Source organism: Zerene cesonia, chromosome 1, assembly GCF_012273895.1.
Source record: "Zerene cesonia ecotype Mississippi chromosome 1, Zerene_cesonia_1.1, whole genome shotgun sequence".
Lineage (NCBI taxonomy): Eukaryota > Metazoa > Arthropoda > Insecta > Lepidoptera > Pieridae > Zerene > Zerene cesonia.
Window position 1 is genome coordinate 3347125 of NC_052102.1, and position 25999 is coordinate 3373123.

The 25999-nt window shown below is 33.8% G+C and overlaps 2 protein-coding genes across 3 annotated transcripts in view; one reads left to right on the plus strand and one right to left on the minus strand.

Annotated features, from left to right (window-relative positions):
* LOC119839574 (mitoguardin) overlaps positions 1-25999 on the plus strand; it is a 42152-nt gene that overhangs the window by 7798 nt on the left and 8355 nt on the right. The window lies entirely within an intron of this gene.
* LOC119839616 (protein unzipped) lies at positions 574-24848 on the minus strand. Of its 2 annotated transcripts, XM_038366006.1 has the most exons (4): positions 24613-24848; positions 11387-11449; positions 3550-3760; positions 574-3249 (listed from the first exon to the last, which is right to left on the minus strand). In XM_038366006.1, exons 3-4 carry the CDS (start codon positions 3749-3751, stop codon positions 2099-2101), a joined length of 1353 nt encoding a protein of 450 aa, XP_038221934.1. In that variant the 5' UTR covers positions 3752-3760; positions 11387-11449; positions 24613-24848; the 3' UTR covers positions 574-2098. The 2 variants fall into 2 exon arrangements, with proteins under 2 accessions (XP_038221934.1, XP_038221943.1); XM_038366015.1 differs by lacking the exon at positions 11387-11449.

Here is a 25999-nt window from a genome sequence, read left to right on the forward strand (position 1 = left end):
TACGTGACTTTTCGACACCTTCCCTGTCTTTTTATGCCATGCTTTATAACCATGGAATTATCATTTTGGTGATATAAAAAGATTCAGTATATATTCGTTTTCGCGTACTTCGTTAAAACTGTTTAGGCAAAAATACGATTATATTGTTGTAAACAGTTTCTATAATGTTGTATGACAATTTACTTCAATTTGTATAAGAATCTGGATCGATTATTGAGAGTAGAAGGTCACTAGTCCTGAAAGATTTAGACCATCAATCAAATGATAGGCGAATTTATTTTCATCCACCTCTTGATCCACGAACGGAATCCAACAAAAATAGGATTCAATGCAGTAACGTAAAAACCATTTTAGTAGGCTGAATCTCGTATTCGTGGTGTAAAAAATAAATAAGTTTTAATTAAATTTATATTAGTGTTGTTAAGCGAATTGCGCCATTTTTAACTCAAAAACAGCAAGGCCGACTTTATGATATTTCGATCTACTTTCATCAGAATAAACAGTAAAAATACAGCACATAAGTTTACTGAAAATAAAGAAAATTAAGGTAGTACTGTAAAATAAAAAATCAGGTTTCTGTTACACTTTAATGATTTAAAACAAAACTTACATGGAACATCACAATTATGCTTTGCAAAACAATATTGATGTCATGAGATTCATATTCATATAATATCTAATTATACAGTATTAACAAATATCTTATAGTTACGAAACAGTTTTACTATCTAAGGGAGCGTTAAGCAAAAGTCCACATCGAAATTACATTCTTATAAGGATATTTAATATATTAACTTTGAATTACATTATACAACGAGACAAAATGTAAGCAAAATTTAACTTGAAACACACCTTTGCGTTAAATACTCTTTAAATACAAATGTATTAACTCTAAACACTTATGGAATAATGATATTCTAGGTGGGACAATGATTATACTCCTAATAATAAGTTGAAAAGAAGCTGATTCTAGAAATACATGAGAACTACGATAAATGATGACGAAATACTGAATGTAAAAAAAATATAATATGAGAAAAAATATAATACATGAAATGAGTTCACTTACGCTATTTGCTCATACAAAAATATCATTCATTTCTTTACACATACAAAAAGTTGCTAAGCGTTACTTTATATAAGAATAATATGTAGGTATCATACAGACCTTATTCCAGTGATTAATATAATTATATATTGATACATTTTATAATTGGTTAATGGAAAAAGTAGAGAATGGTATTGTTGGAAGGATTTACTTTGGTATTAATTCTATACACAGTAATAAATATTTAATGTTTTGCGATTCTTAGATGTAGCCATGATTTGTAGCAGAGTTACATTGAAAAATAAATATAATTTATAAGAGAACGAAATAAATTAATCTACTACGACTATGAACTACATAATATAATTATTTCTAAATAAAACTCTTTGTAATCTAGAACTAATAATAACAAAAGAACTAAAAAAACATAGAGGAGGTATTACAAAGATATGTCACAATTACATTAGCGGAGAAGGTCTAATAGCATTATATTAAAATGTGTGCTTTAAATTTAAATTTTTGATGATGTCATCAGATGTTTTGATTAATAGATTTGAAAATTACAAATAAACTTGTACTGTCTTCACTGTGCTTCAAAGTCGATTAAAAGAAACTCTCTATAGCATTTTGCTCCGTCACTTATTGCTCTATATTAAAACAAATAAATCAATATTTTATTTACTTTTAAAAGCAGGATGTTGGTAACGATTTATCATTGTGATAACTCTTTTTTTAGATGTCATCCATACTCCTTTATGCAAAAATTAAGGTCGCTCTGCGACTCTTAACACTCTAAACTATATACAAACTCTATTTACACGCATGTGTTTGGCTCCTCCATTTACTTGGAATGAATATCTTCAACGGGAATGTTTTCAAAAACCAACTTATAATCCTATGTACAATATTACTACACTGCCGTTATCGCAGCCAATAAACGAAGTTGCATAATACATCTATGAACTTCAAGCAATAGTTAGGGTTTATTCTATAGATATATCAATTCTGTTTATTTACAACAAGAAGCTAATATGTATATTTTTATATAATTTAGAGTAACAGCGCAAACAGAGGAATACACAAGACAATAGAAAATACTTTGATATTGGCACCGTTGTTAGGATTACTTCCCAAACCTCCGACAACCGATCTATTTATATTGTCTTCCTTCTCTTGTGGTGCTTTTACCATGTCTTCACTACTGTCTCCTAATATGCTGTTGCTATCCATAATCATACCGATATCGTTCTTTTCTACTGAGGGTGGAAGTGGCGGAAGTGTGGTGGTTGTTGTTGTGGTAGTAGTGGTGGTAGTCGTGGTGGTGGTTGTTGTTGGTACCAGGGTATTATTGCCCGTGTAATATATTTCTCCATAAATAGCTTCAACCTCTACGGTATTTTCAATCCGTTCACCCCGCATTGGTCTCGAGCGCGCATTGTTTTCTTTATAAAACGTCGTTAGTTTAGCTGTGTATTGTACATCGCGATCTGTATTATTGCCTCTGAATGTGACATTACAAGCGGTTCCCGGTTCTAGAAATATTTCTAATTTAAAAAGCTCTTTTTTCTCTTCCGTATAGGGGTTAGCCCATTCAATTTGTGGAAAAAGGGTTCCATCGCTCATTTCTATAGTTGTGTTTAAACCGATTGCAATACCGTGTCCGTGGCCCCAAGATAACGTATAGTTGAACTTGTATTCTATCTCAGTAGTCACAGTAGCAGCCACATCATCATCATTTCGTAAAATTCTTTCTTCAAAAACTTGAGGATCAGTTTGACGCACGTGTTGTGTATCCAAATCTAATTCCACATTTTCCAATTTATAACTGATTGGTTCTTCTTCGATCAAAATTTCCCCGCTATGTTCAATTAATTCATTGTTCTTTTCATCAAATGAAATCAATTCACCCACCGTACTCTCGTAATTTATTCGTCCAATGTTGTGTGAGAAACCGCCGTCACTTTTTATTCTGCCAACAAAAGTGGAATCTAATGACGAATCCACAGCTACTGCGCCGCTTGGCTTAGAATTAAACTTATACCAAGGTTTCCAAATAATTAAAGAGGCGTTTTCAATGTTTTCCATTACTTCGAAGATATTATAACTTTTAGTTCCTGACACAGCACAGGATGTATAATCAGGTCTTAGTTGTCCCAGTAGCATATCGCCTTCATGTCTTGTTCTACATAGATAGATCGGTCCTGAAATATAATAAAGAGATTAAGCAAAGTTTAAATGCATTATGAAATTAGAATTAATTTAGCACCGTATACTGTAACTAAATGTTAGGAAAATAAATTATAACCAAGAAAGTAAAGAAATTCTGTAGTGTTAATCTATTTCTAATAGATAATTAAGCTTATACTTATTTTATTACAAATAGATTCCAAAGAGATGATTCAATGTCAAAAGAAATAAAACATATACTTATAAATAGGCGAAATATATTTTGATATAATAAATATTTTCTTTAAGTTATATGATGAAGATGATAGATTTACCTTTTTCCGACTCGGCACCAGTCACGTAGTTTTCCATGGCTTCTTTTTTAAGGTTTGCCCACTTGAGCGTGCTGGATGTGACAATTTGTTTTAGTCTCGCATTGAATAGGCCAACTCCAGCTTCGCTGAGCACCGGGACCGCTAATGTAATTGTCGCCAACAAGACCCACCACCCGCTCGTATAATTTCTAGTTCTCTTCATGATTGCAATCTGTGGACAAAAGTGTTGTTTTACATAATTGTATAAACAAGCGTATATACACAAGGTGGAAAGTTCGCATAAACAAGGCGTGCCAATGTGGTTCCACGATCACTTGCAAACTCAATTTTCCTGACAGAATTACTGAAACCATTTTACGCTCAAGCGCGGTGACGAGTTTAGCGAAGGAAAGTTTACAATGTCATACCCCTCCTGTGATATTATTGCGTTTACGGTACATATTTCAACATTTTTCCGAGGGTTGAATAAAGGTGAAGAGGTGGAAATTTTTTAAAATCTAAAAAGATAACATCTTAACGAATTCATGAATTACATACAGGAACACTTAAAACTATTTTTCAGTTTGATTGTAAGGCTGTGACGATTTCTCAGAGTGGTACAATAAATTTTAAGAGCAATTTAGATTGTCTAATTATTATTATTATTTATATTTATCATGTTTATTTAATAATCTGTTCTTTATATAATCAAACTCGATATAATATATAATCAACTATTTACGTTGAATGAAATTTAAAGGCAGGAAAGTGTAATAAATATTTCTCCGAATGCATGCATTTTAACGTGGGTTGTTTGGATTGTTGGTACTGAGGGTGAATGTTGGCAAGGAGGCGCCAAGCAAATCGATCCTCTAGCCTTTAGAAGGTAGAAAAACGTTGCGAATCTGCTCGTAGCTTTTGAATACTTATATCTTCTAGAAATCTTCTAGTTATCACTATCAACAAGTCGGTAAAAATATATATTCCTAAGTTCGTTTTCATAGAATTTGTTAATTCCAATATCTTTTTGTTATTTTTGATTTTAAATGTAAATATAAAAAGTAAGTAAGGTAATAAAATTGCGTCTTATCTACCCTAATATATTATATCGAGCGTAAATCAAGAGGGTGAGATTCAGATTCCGATACACTTTCAAAGTAAATAGAAAACTCGGCTTCGTCTGGCTATTTTGTTTACTCAATATTGAATTGAGTTTTTTCCAACTATGGAAAAATAAACTTCATATTTACCTTCTAGGGTTTTGTTACGATATCTTTACATCATACCTTGCTGAGAACCGGTTCCAAGATTATGCTAAGCAATTCCATAATTCAAGGTTATTATCGCCTGATAATACTATGTATTTAACCTTATATGTAGATTTACAATAATCTTTATAGACATAATAAGAAGGTATCATACCTTAATTAGTTGTTATCAAATTAAAAGAGTTACAAACATTATTTTGTATCACTATTGATTTGGACGAAATAATTAGTAAATGCCTGCAGTGTTCATGTGCCAAGTTCCATATAGGTTATTGACGACCGCACTGCGACCCCTGTGGAGGCTTTTAAACAAATCGATGTTTCAATATTTAAAGAGAAACCTTTACCGTAGTTTCCAATACGATAAATTTATCTGCTCTTATTTCTATTTTGCGCTTAACATGTCTAGTCAATACAACACAAAATAACTCGAATAAGATACAGGGCTTATTTATGACCAAATATGTCATTGTTAATACCGAAGCTAATGGTTTTAATTCAATTTAATAACTCTACTTGACACGGTCTATTGCGTCTGACACAAATCCGGTCGCCCCATTCGTTTGTTTGATTAAATTATGATATATTGCTCTTGATATTAACCACCTTTTACATTAGGCCACTCGCGAGTTAGTTTAAGTACCATTTTAAACTAACTCGCGAACACCATTTTAAACTATCTTGACGATAAGGTGTTGCTAAAGCCCTAAACATTACAGCGTCTGTGGAACATCTCTCTACTTATCGATTTTCCTCTACTATAAGCCTTATACCAAGTTTATTCTATCTTCTAGATACTGGTACATATTTCTTACAAATCAACAGATATAGTGAAATATATATAATATAAAAATATTAATCATATTTTGACATGTGATGAATCACACTAATATTATAAACGTGAAAGTTTGTTTGTTTGTATGTTTGTTCGTCAATCATGCTGAAGCTACTGAATGGATTTTGATGAAATTTTGTATACAGACAGGGTATGGGTTGACTTGGGTGATAGGATACTTTGATTTCCGAATTAATGCTCCCATGGGATAAAACAGGAATCTTGATATCCGGGCGGACGGGAGCCGGGACGAGCGTCTAGTATAATATAATATATTATATTATATTACTATATAATATATTTTGTAATCTCTATAGTTGATGTGTATCAATGAAGAGTTTGTAATATTTTAAGGCAAAGGTTATCTTTAATGTTCGTGAGTATCAATTCCTCATAACTAGTGTTTTATTTTTTCTCTTTTGCTATTGTTTGAAACATAATATTTAATTGCTGTCATTGCAGTTCGAAATTCTTGAAACACATGTGCAACGGAAGGAAGTTTGGTTTCGCAGGTGCGAAGCAAATGGCCTAATCTGTCTTTCCAAATAAAATTTTGTAATATTATTTGCACATGAGCAGGTATACATTATACAACTTTAGCATATAGGTATATCGATAGTCTCGTAGTTAAGTGTGACATTGATTTTTGACTTCAACACAATGCCATTCTCCGACAGATACTTGTCTAGCCCTAGATAGCGGAGGGGAAACACCACTTTCAATAAAACAAGGAAAACTTTTGTTTTCTACCTCCCCATCGCTCGCGACTACATTTAACCGAGTAGACAAAACCTCGACATTGGCCAATTGCTGCGAGGGGAAATACGATGACTAACAGAGGCTGAAGTTTTTAAAAATACTTCCTGGAAGACATTTCGGCAATTTCTGTATTATTTTATTGAGCGGTGACATCATTGGCACTAAAGTATTTATGCAAGAGCATACTATTCTGAACAGTAATATCATTGTAGTAGTACTAAAATTTTATGTCACGACCCCGTGGATAACTAAAGGTCGTTTGGCAACTGATCTACCTTCCATTACGTAATTTCTAATTATGGAGAAGGACATTTTAACGGCGAATGTGGATGTCAAGGTCTGCAAATAAAAATTAATTATTAATATTTTTCGAAAGCATCTTCAATTGCTTTAACCTGTACCGATTAAAATTGATTTTTGTTTAACCTTCCTTAAATTGTGTGTTGGTGCATAATATTGAAAAAAAAAATTGAACTTCACATTCTAAAACCTGTTGTGGTCGGTGCAACTTATAAGTGATAAAATAAACCTTTGATGTCATATTATTCTGACCCCACTGGTACTGTATACAAACATCTATATGGAAAACTCACTTAGACTTAACGGCTCAAGCCTCTCATTGTTCCAAGAAATGATTTATGTATCGTAATCACTTCACATGGCACTTGAGGTGACAGTTAGACGGAGTCGGTATATTCGGTTACTGGCTCGCCATTGTTGCATTGGATACTGTTCATCAACACACCATTCACTGTTACAAAGACTCATCAGTAACGCCAATTAACTTCACGCTTCAATATTATAGTCTCGTATATCTTTTATGAATCCCTTCGGTCATTCGAGGCTTTGGTACAAGTAAAATTCTAGTGCGATTTTTTTTTTTGTCCAATTGAACCATAATATGTGAAGTAAAGAAGTGCAATTTTATATTGCTTATTTTATATAATAACCGCAGATTGAGATATTTTTCTAAAATTTAATTTCATACTTAATCCTATATCAGAGGCGTCAGGCGGCCCTACACTAACGTACACCGCGAGCACTAATCGCATTAACTAGGAAAAAGCAATCAATAATATAGGGGATTAGTGTCGCCTGATTCGAAGCGAAAAGGCTTAGAAAGCTTTGTTACATTGTTTTGTTTAGATTATTCATAACATGCTTAGTATTAAAATATGTGTGCAAATCTCTACGGTATACGAAAATTTCTATAATACAGGTCCTATGTGATGAAAGGAATCCAAAATAGCTTTAAACTTACAAATACATAGATGCTTTACATAGTAAACTATAGACTACTGAATTGTCAACAACTAGAAATAAACTGCATAGTTTATTCATATTTATTTATATAGTATACACATAATTTAATAAATTTTATCTTAATTGACCATTCCAAGCTCGTCCATATATCAAGGGCTGAATGCGGAGAGTTGATTTTATCTGTCATTGTTCCCAGAGACGAACATCGCTAAGCTTTTAACCCAGTTATGTTTTGCTTGACTTGCATTTATATAGACGAGTTAGCTCTCTGGTGAATAGACAATTAAGTTAATTAAATGACTCTTGAATTCCCCTTCTTTCCCTACATTTCTTCTAGGCGGATCAAACGTTTTGTGACACGTATTTAAAACTTATAACAACGTGAGCAATAAAACTCGACTAGTGTCTTCTTTCATACTTTTTGACTTTTTTCTTACAATTTATGCTTTCTGTATTCCTTTTCCAGTTAAATAATTCACGCATACATGAATATTTAATACGACACTTGTACATATTATACGCGCTAAGCGCATTGTTGACCTGGATCTAGAATAGCACTCTCAATGATGCTTCGCGTGAGATGGGCTATGTTCTGAAAGGCAATTACGTTGGTAATAGCATCGTTATCAAGTGCTGCATTATCATCGGGATGGTTAACGAGTTCTGCTTTCACCGGCCAATTTAATATAGCGCTTTGTTCATACGGCGAAAGCTAGGGCAAGGTCGCTTCTTTTGTTACTGCTTCTTAACTGGCCCTTTCCTTAACATCTACAATCATCGATTGAACCTTTAGCTAATATATTTCTATTGAAGTTCTAATCTATCTAAATATATCTAAGTACTTTATTAAAATTTTTCACACGGACGTTAAATAACCGTTATATACGAATAAAGCAATAAACATAATGATTGAGAACAGTCGTGCACTATAATGTTCTGCTACTGGTAGAAATAGTATTTTTTGCGGTAGCGTAAATTGCTCTCTGGGCGCCGTCGTTTGTACCGGTGGATAACTGTCGATAAATCATTCTCTTTATCATTGTTCGTTTCTACGATGCATTGAGTACAAAGCGCAATCAAAGGAAGTGTTTAAGTACAGTTTCTCGCTAACCCACATTAAAATAATTGTATAGTGTTGACTACGCGTTATGCTTCACTAATTCTTACTCTGATTATATTGGCTCAAAGTTGAAACTGGAAATAAAATCTTATTTGCAGTCGTATTATATCTATTTACAGTAATTAATGATAAATGTTTTGTTATATTGATCGTTATTATGTCATACTAAATAGTTTTTTTTTTCACTTTGGAAATTAATCAACGGACAAAAGTATGCTAGATATGCATAGGTGTATTATTTCTGTTTGTTCTGGAGATTAAGTTGCGGTACGCTGCGTGTGCGCAACGGTGCATGAGTAGGTGATGCCGTGGGAAATATACCCTAAAATCGAAACCAGCATAGTTTGTAATGTATCACACATTGCAACATCGGTGATCTGGTCTGAACTAGAAAAATTGCAATTCGATCGGGTTGCTTACTTAGAAACCCGTTCACATTCAACATAGGTAAGTTTGGTTGTTTGTGAATTATATTTTTAACAAAATTCTTATTTTTGTATACAATCTATATCAAAGATCTGCAATAAAAATGAAATTACTATTGCGCGAGAACAAAGTTCTATCTTTAGTAGTAATGATAGCTGCATTTATAAAGATATGAATAAGTATTTGTATGTGATAAACGGGAAGACAATAGCGAGGGTAACCGCAGCTGACTCATACGTAGCGTAATAGTCGTATTCATACCACTTGAAAGCTCTGAAACAATAGGATGCGGGTTTGCTTAGCGTTCTCAGCATCAACTTAATGTTCCCGACATGTCGTTCTTAACGTTTAGCCAATGTTGGGACATAATTGACTAGATAGTACAGATCTATTGAAATATAAACATGTCACTTTTATATTTCAGTAGATCTACGTAGTCACTCCTGTCGCATATGTAAATTTGCCTTTCAAAATTATTATTTTATAGCATAGAGGGTACATGCAATTTTAATTTAAATGTCAAGGTTTTATGACATAAGAGTCAATTAAGGATCGCGGTTTTAATAACATTGGAGTAATTAAAATCCATTAAATATTTCGTTTCGTAAAATTAAAATACATAGAAGTTGTAAAAGTGCACATAAAATACGCGAACCAATTTGTATAGGTATTTTCTTGCAACCATCACGCAATGACTGGCCCGTGCCCTAGATACCGCATTAATTCAATCCATTAATATAATGATAGACCACAAACCCTGCAATTTTTACTCGTGGAAAAGCAAAACACGAAACAATTTACCGTTACCGTTTTGAATTTACGAATAGAGCATGAATCCGTCCGGTTGCACAGTGTGTTATTGTGAATAAATATACTGTTGCAGTCGCGCCATCAATGGCTATGATCCACAACCGTGACGGAGTGTCGGGAGATTTGCACGATAAAATGGCACACGCATTTACGCCTGCGTTTCCGCTGCCATTATGGACGGAATATTCTCAACAGTGGTCAAATGACTACATCAATTTGTATCACTGCAATATGTCAGCGACCGCTATTCGATAGAAATGAATTAGCACCGTCGGTCGGTAGGCAAAGTTACACCGTAAATCAAACAGCGAGAGACTAATTAACGTGGTACGGTTGGAGCTAATATCATCACCTGCTTTATTGGTCATGCTCCATGAATACGATTCGTTATGCCAATTTATATAGTAAAACATCCTTCCATATTTAGGTACTGTAAGTAGGAAATTAATAGGTTTGATATCTATTTTATTTTCATGATTATGTCCTTAATGATCTCCACATATGTTTAAAATGAGTAAATGATAATTTGTTCTATTCATAGACACTTAATATAACAACAATCGAAAGCAATTTTAGACCCCCCGCAGCTATGCTAATGATTAATGAATGTATTTTCAGTACAGTTTAACAACAAATTTTTGTTTTTAAAACCACGTCTTTGCGTAAACATGTTCAGAGTAACATTGTTTTTAAAAGTACGTCATCACACGGCTTAATCCTCGAATTATATAATCAAAATGCACGTAAGGCGGATGCCGGTATGAAGGATGACAATCTGGCTCCCCACGGTTTGCGACAACGAGCTGCAAGGTCGGTGTCTGATTGTCAATAATAGCAGCATTTATGATAGTGACGACATAGTGCCCCAGTTTTATGTAACGATATTTATCATTTAATTGTCCCAATCGTTTTTTCTTAGACGGGAGTCTCGAGTTGAGATAGCGCGTCCGCTTGTTATGATAATATATGACGAAAGCAGTGTTTCTCCATATACAATAAATACAAAGTGATAAATTTAGTAACTACGTCCTATTATTCTTTAAGTAAAAGCTATATTTTAAGGGTAGCATTTTCAACAAATATTCCATGAATTTTTCCTACAGGATCAAGGTGGGCCCCTAGGCTTGAACCAGTTAACATCATCTATTTTTAGACTCCTGACGTCACTTCTAAAGAATTTCATTAAATCGTCGATGTTGAATTGACAATTCGTTCATACTTTTTTTTTGCATCAGTCTCGCATCAGTTAATCGATTTCTCGTTCGATTTACTTCAGAGAATGTTGAGGAAGACTTATAAATAAATTCCTAAAGTAATTTTTGTGAGAGAACTTATATGATTAAGCCTGTAATAATAATAATTTAAATTATACTTTACCTCAATGATGTTGCTATGAGAAATCCAGCTTTAATAATGTGTACACAAGTTTGAAGTTTAGATCTGAAAAAATAAAAGTCAACGTTAACTTTATATATCTTATATCTTATCTATTGTAATTAGTAGAATTCTTAACTACGAATGTCAAACAAATTCATTTTTATCGGCCATAAAATAAACAAACGAATGCAACAGCTGCCGACTAATGTAATCCATTTCGTTTGCGAAAATCCACACATCTGCTCCTACAATTACTAGTGAAGATTTAATTTTCTTATTTTTAGCCCTTAAAAGACTTCTCTATTAATTAAACATGCGTCTGCAGGGCTGCGGTCAGGAAACCACCCACAAGAAATTTAAATACAGCTTAATCGCGTGGTTGAATGAGCTAATGAAACGTAAACCGACGTAATTTTCTTAAGATGTAACAGTTATAGCTGGTTTTAATCATATTAATGGGCCATGACATTAAGCTAATCTTGGTATCTTGCAGTGCAGCTTTCCGTTAAGTACAGTTTTAAAGTAAACCTAGCAATGCGTTAAATAAGAAACTAGCAATACGTTAAAAGTATACATTATGTATAATTATACATTTTATATACTGGATACCATTAAAATGTATAGTAATATCAAACTCAAACTGTAGATTACATAGTTTTAAAGTCACCTTTGGGTCATTTTACTCGCTCGACTAACACTTTCGACTTGGGTGCCGTTAGCTTTACTTAAAAATTCTCAAATGTTGCTGCAATACGGAATGCGAATCCGTCGCATTACAAGAGTGTAGGTGATAATGCAGTCGTTATGCAGCGGTGGATCGACCTTCGCCACGGCAACAGACCCATTGTAAGCTGTTACAATGAGCACTTAGAAACTGGATATCAGCGTCTTTGTACACAACTACTCGAGTTTAAGTGTTGCACTCTGTGAGTAGCTAATTGGTTGAAGTGTTGATTATAAATACGTCTTCTTTGCCACTTGAACTTTATACTTGAAACGGATATTATTACAGAAATTCGAATTCATTATGAACCGTTCCTTTAGGCTGTCCAGCAGAATTGTTCAGTTAACCACAAGTAAACGCGTTTAAGTAGGGACTTCCAATAATGTTAGGGGAATCGGATAGGCGGAGAACTGACAGGGGTCAAGTAAGTGAAGTGCACCTATTTGTCTTAGTGTTCTAACAAGGTATACAAGCAATGTACAGCTTCAAGTAAGAAATAATTTCAATAATAGGTAATTTATCTATCTATTGACATATTTACTTCGCTTTTTTAATTCACGATTATCGAAAGCAAAAGAGACATATTTGATTTTATATTGCTTTTAGAATTAAATTGTATTTATTAAAAAGGTTATGTAGTAGTTAAAATACTTCTTTTTTAACTGCCATAACCGCCTCCTTTCATTGAAATCGGTTGAAAACCACAATAACGAATTAAAATGTAAACATTTTCACCCTTTTTAACGTAAAAAAAGCCTAATGAATTACGGAAGTACAGAATAACAACCGACGCATATGTCATTTGAATCGCGATAAAGTTATACTATGACCGCCCCCGCAGCGTTTCAAATCCCAAATTGCCCGGCAAAATTGCACAGCCCTTTGTTCAATGGAGTTATTATTTCAGACCACTGATTCGGAGGAACGCACATTCAAATATTATGATTCGTCGTATTATTGCGCATTTGTGTTGTTTTCAATGCGATATGCGGAATTGGATTTTAATTTTAATTCCGGGCTCTATTGATAAAAAAAACTACTGACTGAAAGATCAAAGTTACATGAGATATGCTTTTTTAACGTAGAATACCGCGCAAAGAGCGGGGGAGGTAAGCTACGTAGTTTTCTCGGTTTCCATGGCGACGCCCTGCAGACTGCTCTCTTTGTTCAGTACTTCCGAATTAGTGCATCATTGAAATGTTCAATTTCGCACACTATTCCCCTCTTGGTGATTATATTTGGCCTATAAAATGTCATCATTTATTAACAACACCATTGTAACCCCTTTCGCCACGTGCGTGCAATTTGTTTTACACAATTACCTTAATTTACGATAAATTAATTTAAATTGATAATCTTCTTTCCCCTTTTTCTATTAAAACGGATTTCATTGCGATTAATAGTATGGGTTTTCACCTATCCCAGTGTTTGCACACCCTCCAGGCTTAATTGCATTTTATTTATTCAATACCTTGTGCGTACATAAATGAAATACAAATAGTGCCCCAGGGAGAAATCTATCTATATCATAATTTTATCACCATATGAAGAAAATACGTATTTAACTAGTTGAAACATAGATTATCCATACTTACATACTATTTTATACTACCTACATTTAACAAGGATAGTATTACAAAAATCAGCACAATATATATAAAAAATATGCGTTCGTATCATGTTTTTTGAGGGCAAAATTTAAGGCAAAAGTAACTTTAACTTCCCGCTGATGTCATACCTGCTGCGTAATAAGGGAACCCTCCTCAATCGATTGCAGAGTACATTACGTATTTATTGCTAACAGGGTCCTCGGGAAGGCCAGAGGAAAATGTAAATGTGCCTCAGTTCCGTAATTCCTGTTCCGTGCAGGGCTTACGTTGATGTTATCATGCACCCTTGATATATATGTCACCGTGACGTTGATAACGACTTATATTGCTTGTTTTGGAAATAAATTTCCTCTAAGGTATTTCTAAATTAAATTATGTTTGCGTTATTATTGTTTTATTGCTATTTATAGTTTTATCACACGCAATGCTATCGTTTCGTGTTTGACGATATTAAACTCGTCGATGTTGTGCTTAGAAAACCACTTCACGTTGCTTTACTTTTATTCTGTTATCGATAACTTCATATGGACGGTCTGTTGAATGGTGTAGGGATTGATAAATCACGTATGCATATTCCATTATTTATGATGATTACGCAATAAGCTTTGTTCGTTTTTATAGCGCTCAATTAATTCACAATTCTGGTATTCATAGTGCACATGTTATGAATAACGCATTCCGTTCTATATACTCGTAAATGGATCGCTCTCATAAATAATCACTTTCTCTCATTTTATGATTATTTTTTCAAGAATCCTTTAATAAAGATCATCGATCATCATACTAAGAGGAAAATAAAAAATTGAACTATTCCCATAATTTTTAAATTTTGTTTTGAATAAAATTAAGCTTTACTCCATAACGCCGTCAGTTATATTTGAATAACTGCGAACACATGTTCATAACAGAAACAAAAATAAGGAAAGTTCTAGTAAATATGAATAGAACTTATGTTCAAAATGGAATGAGCGAGTCAGATGGAGTTCTGAATAAACAGTACGAGCTTGGGGTCACAAACGCTGCGTATATCGCATTATTTAATTCCAATATCCTGCTATATTTTGCTATTCTTGTTAGCATTTCTAAGGAAACACATTAATTGAACCGAGAACTTGTTTCATACCTACCAATATTTCAGTATTTGCATTTATATCGCAATGTCGGGTCGATATTTGCTATAATGGAAAAAACAGTTATTTTGGCGTGAAAAGGCAACCAAACACGACACTTTTTAACTTAATCGTAATGAAAAATGGTTAGATCAAGGAATACTCGACCAACCGACTAGACAGCAAATAGAAGACAACGACATAAACATTAATTTATCAATTACAAACTACAATTCCCGTATGTTATATTTAGTAGCATGATTCATCTACGTAACCCTTGGTTACAGTCAACTGGTTGAAAGTTACTTCAACATACTCATAGCTTACGTTATGACGTCACTAGCTCTCTGAGTCAACTTCAAAATGAGTCAATTAAATTTTTCACAAAATTATTATAATACATTTTGACTCACTAACGGTAATAAATAAGTTTCCTACTGTTTATAAGATGAGAGTAGTGCTATTTTGAATTGCTGATCTTTAATTCCTTCGCGGCGCGTTGAAATTGAATATAAGATTTGAAAGCGGTGCGAGCGACTGCCTTTTATTCATACTGCTCGGTTGGAATAAGGAATCGCAATTTTTTTGTTCTTGTATTGGCGTGGTGTACAAAAAATGCGAGGTGCAGTTTAAAACGATAACGGCTCCGTGCCGTGGGGGCGGGTCGATGTACGCGTCTCATTGTGATGACTCACCGGTCACCAGCACATCTTCAAGTTTTCATACTTATTTATTCTCAGGCGCAAAATTGAAAATTATAGGAATAAGAAATGACATAACTCATCTCAACGTGCGGTCACGCGCTGGACTATTTCTTATTAGAAATTGTAATGGAACTGAGGCATTTATAATCGTGTTGTTGAAAATTAGATTTTTATATATCTACTAATTGAAATATCCATATACAGTATTTTAAGAAAAACGATAACATAACTCATAATGTATAACTGGCTCTAAAATGAGTGTAAATACATGTACATAAAAATGTATCGCAGAGTTATTTGATTAAAGCAGTATTTATTGCATTTTTCCAAGATTGATTCGGAGATTAATGTGGCATGATTACGAGGCAAGGCCGTATGAGGAATAACGATTGCTAACAATTTAATTGTCCCCTTGCGTAACACCGGTGGTAATTATTAGTATGAGGCTAACGCGTACGGCTACGATAGCATATCTAATTTTAAGCATTTGCAAATATTTCGTTTGATCGGTATGAGTTTTTTTACGAATTTAGCTATACTTTTAAGGAATTAATTACATGTCAATGAATAAGATTACAGCATTTGGTCTACAATTGCTAATCGTATGTCCATATTGATAAGTTGTCCATAAATGCATGAAGGCATGTGAGGCGGGTTGAACATTATAAAACAAAATTGGTGAAGCATGCATTAACGGCAGTCACACTCCAACTGCATAAGACATATGATACACGAAAAGTTAGAAGGTAATCGATTCTTCTCCGTCAGATTTCCTAGTAATATGATAATTGTATAAAGTTACAATAATTTCTTTAGGAAAAATCTCAGGGTCCAGTAGCTCACTAAGTAAATGTTAGAACAGCCGAGGCGTTGAACTCTTACAAAAAACTGTTGCGTGTAATAGTGCTAGGTCATGTTTTGACGTAATAATAACAAGGAATATTAAAGTCGGTAATAACAATAAAGAAGCAGAGTTTATTGCTATTGACGGTGGCCTGTGCGCGGACTCTTGAGGTTCAAGTAGATCAGTTTACGATTGCGCACACAAATTTACTTTTACGCGCTATGTTCGCTATGCATTTTATTACAGCAATTGAACTCTTAATTTGGAAGCAAGCATCTTTTTATTTCTTTGAACTACCAGTAATACATTAATGATTATGTAGTTGCATATTATTTAAGAAATTATTATGGTACATGAATATATTTTATGATATGCATGCTATGCGGTCCTGCATTAGCATTTCGTTTGAAGTTCCGTGACCGTTCAAAAGTTCAAAATGTTTGTACCTAAAGCCGGGTGCTGACTGAAGTAAAGTACACTTTGGCCAAGTCGGTAGAGCGGCTCTTGCGTAAGTCAAGTGCTTGTTGCACTCAACACGTCTCCGGTGAAGATGTCGCTACTCGCTGCGGTCGCGAGAACCCGCGTTTTGTCTTCCTTAACATCGCTCTTGGGCCTTATTTACCATCTCGCACGTAAATAAAATGTTTATAATTGCCTCCCGTCATAGTTAGAACACAGTGTTTCGTATTCTACTTTTGTGTTGGATGTGACATAAATTAAGAGCCTAATATTAAATACCTGCTAAATTGTTTCTTGCACAATCTAAGCGATATAATGATAATTATTAAAAAATTTAATGGTGGACAAAAACATTTTTACTTCATCAATTACCAAATATTTAATATTTATCTTTGTCACCAACATGTGTATACATCGCTTGAAAGGTTTATTTACATTTTGCTCTCGCTGAACCATCATCGAACCAAACAAACGGAATGTCTACCAACTGTATGTTTTTTGGAAACCAAACATACTTGACAAGCACTTCAAACTGAATGATAATCTTTTATCGAATTAGGTATAATAACCCACTAATATAAAAAGTACGTGTTATGTTCCCGATTCGTGACTAGAAAAAGTACTGCCTTATTTCACAGTTCAGGCACGTTTGCAAACCATGCACGTTTTGTACTAATTTGTGAGTAACAATTATATTGTTCATGTGTTTAGTTGATTTACCCACTAAAAACAGAATTTTATAACACCTTTTTTATTTCAACTTTACGCGTGAAATAGAATAAATGTTTTTATCGACAGATAAACTTGTTTTTCAACGTGAGATTGAGGTTCAACGGAAGTGAATAAGTAATGTAAAACAAATTGTTTACAAAGGTTGAGAGGTCTGTAGAACTATATAAAGCAGAAAAAATATATCTATGCTTACAATCGATCATTTTCGTGACTCGATTCATTTGAGATCGTGCACCGTTATCTTTGGTATTCCAAAACGAATCCAAAAGAACATCGTTTAAAATGGGCTCTCACTCGGTTTAAGTGAACCTTTTCAGTGAGGTTTTTCAGAATGTTTTTAGTGGCGCAATACACTCGAGGCTTTGCCATGAATAAATTCAAGGCATTAAAATTTTTTAACTGGTTGGATTTTCTTATGAATATCTGTAACAAAGTTTTAAAATAGATGTGACAAAATTTATTATGTATGACGGAAACATTTATTATTCACCTATTTAATAAACATATAATGTTTTATTAAATGGTTGAATAAGAATTTCAAACCTGAGCGGAAAACTATGAAATCTTGTAATTTGTTGGTAGTAGCTATATTTATGAGGTTAGACACGTTTCTTCTCTCGGGAACTTAGCCGCGGGTAACGGAAGAGCTTGCTACACGCCACAATTAGTGCCTTGTCCCGTTACCGGCACATTGTCTGCATCACTACTCCGCCAACTGCCAGTTGCGTTCCTTTGTGATTTCCCCATGGAATCTTTGTTCATCGATCAGCACTTTATTGTTGTTCGATTGAAAAATATAATTCTATTATTCACACTTATTCATATTATATCAAGATTGACGGTTGGTATATTTTTGTAATTAGAGGTGTATACTCATTCCATAGTGTCTATTTTTATATATGCTGTAGTATTGCTGTTTTTTTTTTCTTTCTATTAATTACGCGAATTTGTTATTCATGTATGTGGAGTTAGGATAGAGTCTTTATTCGCGACATAATTAGTAATTGTATAGCTTAGGCCACCGTTAACAAACGGTACGACCTCAAAAAGGGACGAGAACCCAGCGGAAGTGTCACAGTATGTATTGCAAGGGCTTCCGGAAAGTTTTCTTTTGCCATCTACAGACGTCTTTCAAGAAATAACTTTGTGAATTAATAGTATAAAATGTTGTTTATAAATAAGCTAGTTAGACACATAGAAATAGAATAGCGGCCGAGAAATAGCTGAGTATAAAAATAGACAGCCAGGTTAACGGAGTGAAAGAGAGAAATGCGGCGAAGGACATTTAAACGTTCTCTATTGTTGGTGGTCCTTGACAGCAACCTTGTACGTGGAAATGAGCAGACAACCTTGGAATACCTACACTCCTTATTATAGGTTAACATGAAAAAGTAATTTAATAACAAATCAATAACATCTATTCGTAAATATTCCAAACGTCCTTTTTATTACATATAGTTCAATAGTTTTGTTTAACTTTAGGATTCAAACGGATGTCTGTGAAAAACTGTAAACATGTCGATGCACTAGATAGCTTTTACCAGATGCAGGCCAAGTAATACGTATAAGGTAGTATAGTCTTCCCTCGCCTGCATTGCATCACCAAATATTGCATTGAGTATCTAAGTGGCTTTCACTTAATTATCCAGCCCTATATCCAAGTGCCCAAGTAAAGCGTGTCGGTGTAGGTAATGGTATTGAGGAAATGGGATTATTTTCGGGCGGATATTAAATTATAGCCGGTGAGAGCTGGACCATGTGCTGCGGGTTCTTTTGTGGATAAAATTTTATGATCTAACATACCTTATCTTTGACACGATCGACAATCAAGTAACAATGCATTGAAATGCTATAAAAGTATCAATCGTTTTTACGGTTTGTTAAAGTCTAAAGATGTCGTAAAAATCTAGAAAAGTTTATTCGTAATTTGACTCGCTCACGATGGTGTCATGTACGAACAATGAAGACTTTATTAAGCATTTCCTTGAGTGACTGCTAGGCAATTTGACACGTGGGTGCGCACGCGCTAGTAGAAGGAGGGGAAGACTTATTGATTTTGGCCACAGAGTCGCACACCGGACGTAATTTTTTATTTCAAAGTGTTATTCGTACACCTGTTGGGTTCTTTGTTTCAATTAATTGAATTGTCATTATATTACAGTGGTTTTTATAAATGTCATTATAGTGCTTCGAACCGCTTTTTATATTAATGTTATAGACAGTTATCTTGATGAATACATACATACCTATACAAGAATATTGTGTCCCTGTTAAAATTTTGAATCTGACCAAATATCTAATAAATGCTTGTTATGGTCCATGACTGGGTTTCAATAATAAATACATTAATTACTGATATATAAATCATCAAATAAAAAATTCTAAATTATAAATTGTAAAATGAAAATAAATGTAGTGTTCAGATATATGTGGATACGTCCATATTATTTATTAATCTCATAACGTTATGTAAGTATAACAAATCTGAAATATAAGAACATATTGCTTTTATCGAGAAATGGAGCAAATACGATTATTTTGAAAAGGGAACTCGGGAGTATCGAATTACGGGCAGCCATACACGATTCGTAAATTCGCATAAATCGATTGTTCCAATGGCCATGAACTCTCGTCAGCTCTCTCAACAATTGAACCAGTATTTCACGGAAATCACCAGTAATCTTAAACATCACGATGTTAAAAAAAGTTTTGTAAAAACGTCAGTTCTTTTATTTTTATTTATTTATTTTTTTAAATTGACTGCATTCGTTTCAGCTCATTTTTGGTACGTTACAAAAACTATCATTATTAATTTTGCCTATTTACTTTGTGCGGTGAACCATTTTGCTCATCGCTGGCAACTCCATAAACTTGTATAAAAAGCCGAACGTTATGCCGAGTCCGAGAAAAAAGTGGTCTGTTCGTCCAACTATGCTGGATTTCACTTTGATTTAATACTTCAACTTTCCAAATGAAAATAGAAAAAAAATGCGGTTTAAATTTATCTCTTTATTTTCACTGCGTCTTCGGGATCTACAAAGTTTCATTAAACCTACGTTTTTATATTATTATACTATGATAGTAACAACTAACAATTTACAAAGAAATGAACAGCTGCATTTCGTCCCCCTCTACCCAATCATTGTTCGGCCAAGGGTCGTCTTCAAAAGGGAGTAATGGGCGAGCCGCAAAAAATATAATAGACTAATCTCAGGTACCGACGTTACTCACTAAACGTAAGGATAATATAGTTTCGTAGTAAAATATAAAAAAGCCTAAATAAGGCGGATCTATTGCATCACAATTCACATAAGAACAGCGCTTTGTTAAAATTTATTCTTTTGTCTAAACTATATAAATAGTTATGTCTATTGCTATACTGTATCAAGCTGTAACCAACATTTATTGTTAAACAAATTAACAATTGCGGTGAACTATATATTTCAATGCATGCTGCTTAGGCTTTGTTAAATAGATTTCATGTCATATATATTGTTGTAAGTCAAGTTCTATTTTGTGGCTTATTGATTTACATTGTTATTGAAATCGTGGTCGATTTTATTATTCAAACAACATATATTTCAATAAAGGAGATAATAAATAAAACAATATTAATGTACAAATTCCAATGTCATTACATATTATCAAATTCCTGGTTTACAGAATTGCATAAAGGATCTCTTCGATGCCTTAAATAAATTATATCTTGGAAATACACAGATTTCAAGCTCTATATTAGTTTATATAATATTTATCTCTGTGCAAGTTGAGGGTATGAAGTGGAGTGAAAGACTGCCATTAGTAGTTTCACCCTACTATAGAATTTCCCCTTAGTTGTCCGTCAGACAGTTATAGGAAGTGCATTAAGCTATTAGTAAACAGTTAGCGTAGGATGCCACGAACAAAATTTTTGTATTGGTATTGATAGTAATTGATTTTGACCTAACCTTCATGCTGAAACGAGTTCTTATCGAGGTTATAAGTCGTCTGCCCACGCTTTGATGGAATTTGAATTTTGAAAGACATTGAACTTAAGATATTATTATTCGGTACACAATGGCTGTTATTATGGCGATAACATCTCTATGGAAATTGTCTCAAAAATACTAACTTAATCCTCAAAAAGTTCCAGTATGTATCTATTAAATTAACACTAGACGACTGTCTACTAGTCTACTAGTTTTGTTACATTTAAATACAGGTTCATGTACGTGACTATTGCCAGAAACAACAAAAAAATACATTCAGCGGCGTATTTGCCAAGATCAGGGCCAAGCGGTCACCGTCCGAGATGAAAAGCATCCAATGTTAGCTTTGCTTGTGATATGATTCTTATTTATCTCAATATCGTCGGTGATGTCATCGTTAAGTAAAAATAAGCAATTTATAATAATAGTAATATATCATATCCGGCATAGTAATGAGACAGTTATTATAAAAAATATGATAAAAGAATCGTATCAATCTCGGATGTAAATAATTGTGATTTTAAACGAGAAATCTATGAGTGACTTTTCTTTATGCGTAAATTTGTAGTTAACATTGCTTTTAAATAGACTGTAACTTTAAATATATATCAGCTTTATTTAGGGCAAATGTCAAGATTTATTCAATTCCCGCGGGTGTGTTTGGCAATTCTTGGACGTTGCTTCGCGAGGGTTTCGTCGCGCGGGCGCGTATCGATCGCATTCCCGCTGTACGCCGTTGCTTGCATACGAATACGAGAATCGGCCCCACATTTAGTCCCTTATCAAAACCTCTTCCAGGCTGAACCCTTCGTTAGCACAGTTTATGATTGCTACGTCAACACGACCATTGCGGCTCGCATTTTTTATGGCAATAGCCCTTTCATAAAAATCTGAAAAGTTATGGCCGTCCAGCGGACATGGGACAAAGCAAATTGCAAAAAGCTTTTCCTAATTTGCGTTTACGCGAGGGACGCGGCCTTATTTCAGTAGTACGTCAAAATAGCCTGTTTAAACAAAACGCTGGCTATTTGAACAAGACACGGTCACTGGTTTTTTAATTTTTGTTGGCTATTGTTGGCAGAATACCTAGAAATTTAACGATTTTTGTCAGTGTTCCTATAACTAGGTTGAAATAATATAGCTCATTATATTTAAAAGGCAAATTGTAGGGTTTCCATAGCGCCCACAATTTTTCCGTTCAAGGCAATTATGACCGCCTCCCTCCTTGAAATTGACACAATTTTCCAGTCGGCATCGTGCCCACCCTTCTTATTACATCGCGAAATTATCTCTCAAACATGCCATCGTTTATGTAGAGTACACAATTAATAATGTACTTAATACTAACGAATATTGAATATGTATTTAGTTTCACAGTGCTTAGTAGGAATCGTTGTTGACTTTGTTTCTTAGCAGGATCCCCAAAAAATTATTTCTTTTATTTTGTTGCGTTATGTTACTTAAAAGTTGTGTGGTATAATTATAGCTTATTATCATTTCATGATATAAGTCGGTAATTGCCAAGAAGCTTGGTAACATTTTAAGGTGAATGAACTTCGGAAATGTATTATTAGACAGTCCAATACATTGGCAATTACTGATCAACGTTACCGAGTGATCAGAGAAACGGAAATTAACAGAGCAACCGACCGGCGATGTCGCCATCAAATTAACCTTTAGAAGCAATTGACCATCGGCCATACTTTAAGATTCTTCCGACAAAATACATATGAAGATATATATTATGAAGATCCAGCTCAGTTTACGGAACTTATTGCCGCTAATAACTAACAATGTAACACCTACGCGAGTAAAATAATACGTACGTTATTCACAACTCTGTTTATTCGGTTTGTTTATTTAGTCGGAAACACACGAATTCCTGTTGCGTATGACGTGAGCAGTATGGATTTGCAGATCGATACAACGACGCCAAGTGGCCTCTGGCGCGACTGGCTTGATGTTACTGTGACAATTAAAGCTTATTCAATCTGCCCGACTTTACCCTAATTACAGATATCATATAACTATTAAGTACTTTCGTTTATTCTCTATCTGCTGTAATACTCTACTGCGTGTGCCTCGCGATTCTACTGTGCTCTAAAGTGTTGTCAGACTTACGTGTAATAGAGGTTCTTGTAAGGTCGATTGGACAATCACTTAGTTCAATAAAAAAGGCCAATTTAACAGCCGCCAGTCACGGCTATTTTATCCGGAGTTCTTAATAGAATTCTACATATATGATTCATTAAATTACAGCTCCTAATTTATTAATGTTCGCGGTATCGGTTCCCATTCAAAAGATACGCAAAAGCGTTAGTTTTATTATTATTATTGTACAATACGAGTATAAGCACGTGGAGTGACGTGCAGCTGTCGCTGACAATGCGGATTCGCAAATCTCTTTTGACAGATGTTTTGCGAGTTACATGTCTGTAGTCATCGAATTTGTATGTTATGTCATTTCATATTTCATTGACATTGAATATTTGTAGTAAATTGTATAAGTAATGAGCTAATTTTATAAATAATATATATAATTAACATAGATGTACTTGTTGTAGAGTCGCAAAGAATTTAGTACACCGTTAAATTATTTATAACTGTATGATATGCTGCCGAGTGGTTAATTTAGTAGATTAATACGGATGGTTGAAACACATCAAGGCAAGAGAAAATTGCTGTCTTCGATCCTTGGATGAACACAGGCGATATGTCTTATAGGATTTGTCCATTACATAAGTCTGGCGTCTAAACAGCGTGCACAGAGTGAACCGGTTTAAAGGAAACGTGTTAGGAGGTCCGTGTATCTAAATGTTACTCTTGTTACATCTCCATTGAATAAACCTACTATGCACTTATGGTAATAAGCAAAATGTAAATATAAAAGATTTCGCTTACCATCAATGTTTTGATAAAAAATTATTTCGAATAGGCATAGATTCTTTCAATACGAAGACGAGAATATATTTACTTAATTTTTTCTAAAGATTTGCGTAGGTATAATCATAAATATGTTGTATTCGTAGATATTGTATCGAATTATTTCATTACGGCTCCTTTTGTGTGATCTTACCTGAACTCAGAAAAGACCGGCGTTATTAGCGCGGGATGAGGCAAGATCGTATAAAGGTATATCACTATGCTTAAATTCCTTATACGCACATCACTAAATTGTTAAAACACCGAAGAACTAGTTGGCTTATATACACAAAGATCTTTAGTTTTGTGAAATCGTAGTATTTATGTATTTGAAAAGATGTTTTCAGTAAAGAGGAGGGTACCGCCGCAGTGCAGAGCCTCTGATAGACTGACGGAGCGCAGAACGGGCCCCGCGCTCGAGAAGCGATACTTAGGGCTGCCACACAACCAACTTTGATATAAATAATTACGAGTACCCAATGTACAATTTTGTTTTCCCGATTTTATTTTTGAAGTGAATTTTTTTTTAATTACAAACTTTACACGTTTTGAAGCTCAATTAACAGTGAATTTTTCTCCACATACACGCTTAAAATTAAATATTAAAGAAACAAAATAGTTGTTTATCTTTATTACTAATCATTAGCACTGTAAATATTTTTTGAAATTGTCTTTACTAAATTCAATTGAATATGTTTTTTTGAGAATTTCTTTGTTAACCCTACCAGCGCCCGCGGCGCGGCGCCCGCCTTGTGACTGTCGCGATCGCCACGCTGAATTATTCCAATGCCGTTATATTTAAACTTCACGTTATCAGTTATCACTTGTGTGTTAATATGCATTCACCTATATTGATAAATAAACAACCTTTTCGCGTAAATCACAGCAGCAATATTAAAAAGACTTCATATGCATATTATAAAGTTATTTGTTAGAATTTTGTTGAATTGGTTTAATGAGATTAAAATAATGTTTAAGATATTGTATAATCTACATTTAATTATTCAACGCTTTCTCAAATATTTATATAAATATACCTTATAACATTTTAGTTTCGATTTATAAATCTTTAAGATTTTATACCTACTTAAAGCAAGTGTACCTACAGTTAATCAGCCAATTAGTTCATATAAATTCAAATTAAAAAAAAGCGTCAATCTGTATTCAAATCCACTGTTTCCTATGTCATTTTGATTCGTGTTCATATCTAATTATGTATAATATTATCTTCGTATTAATAAAAAATATCAAAAACTTACCTAGTCCCTATACAAGTATATAATCATAATTAAATTCATTTATATATTTGCACATAACGAAAATCGATTTTTTAATTCAGTATACACCTCCAAATGATATAAAAAAATCTCCTAACTTTACACTTATAATTTTCAAAAGGGTTTATGAATTACAACTTGGGGATTTTTCTAGTACAATTAAACACATTTTATTTAATTCACTTTGCGTGTAGTTTGAATTAATTTTCCGTGAATTTTATTAGCGACTCGTGATCCCAGGTGCAAAGTCGGTCAGTGTGAAAA

Coding starts and splice junctions, on each gene's coding strand:
- LOC119839616 (XM_038366015.1), bottom strand. CDS start 3,751: ATGAAGAGAACTAGAAATTATACGAGCGGGTGGTGGGTCTTGTTGGCG. Junction 3,250..3,549: donor TGGTGCCGAGTCGGAAAAAG/GTAAATCTATCA, acceptor ATTATATTTCAG/GACCGATCTATCTATGTAGA.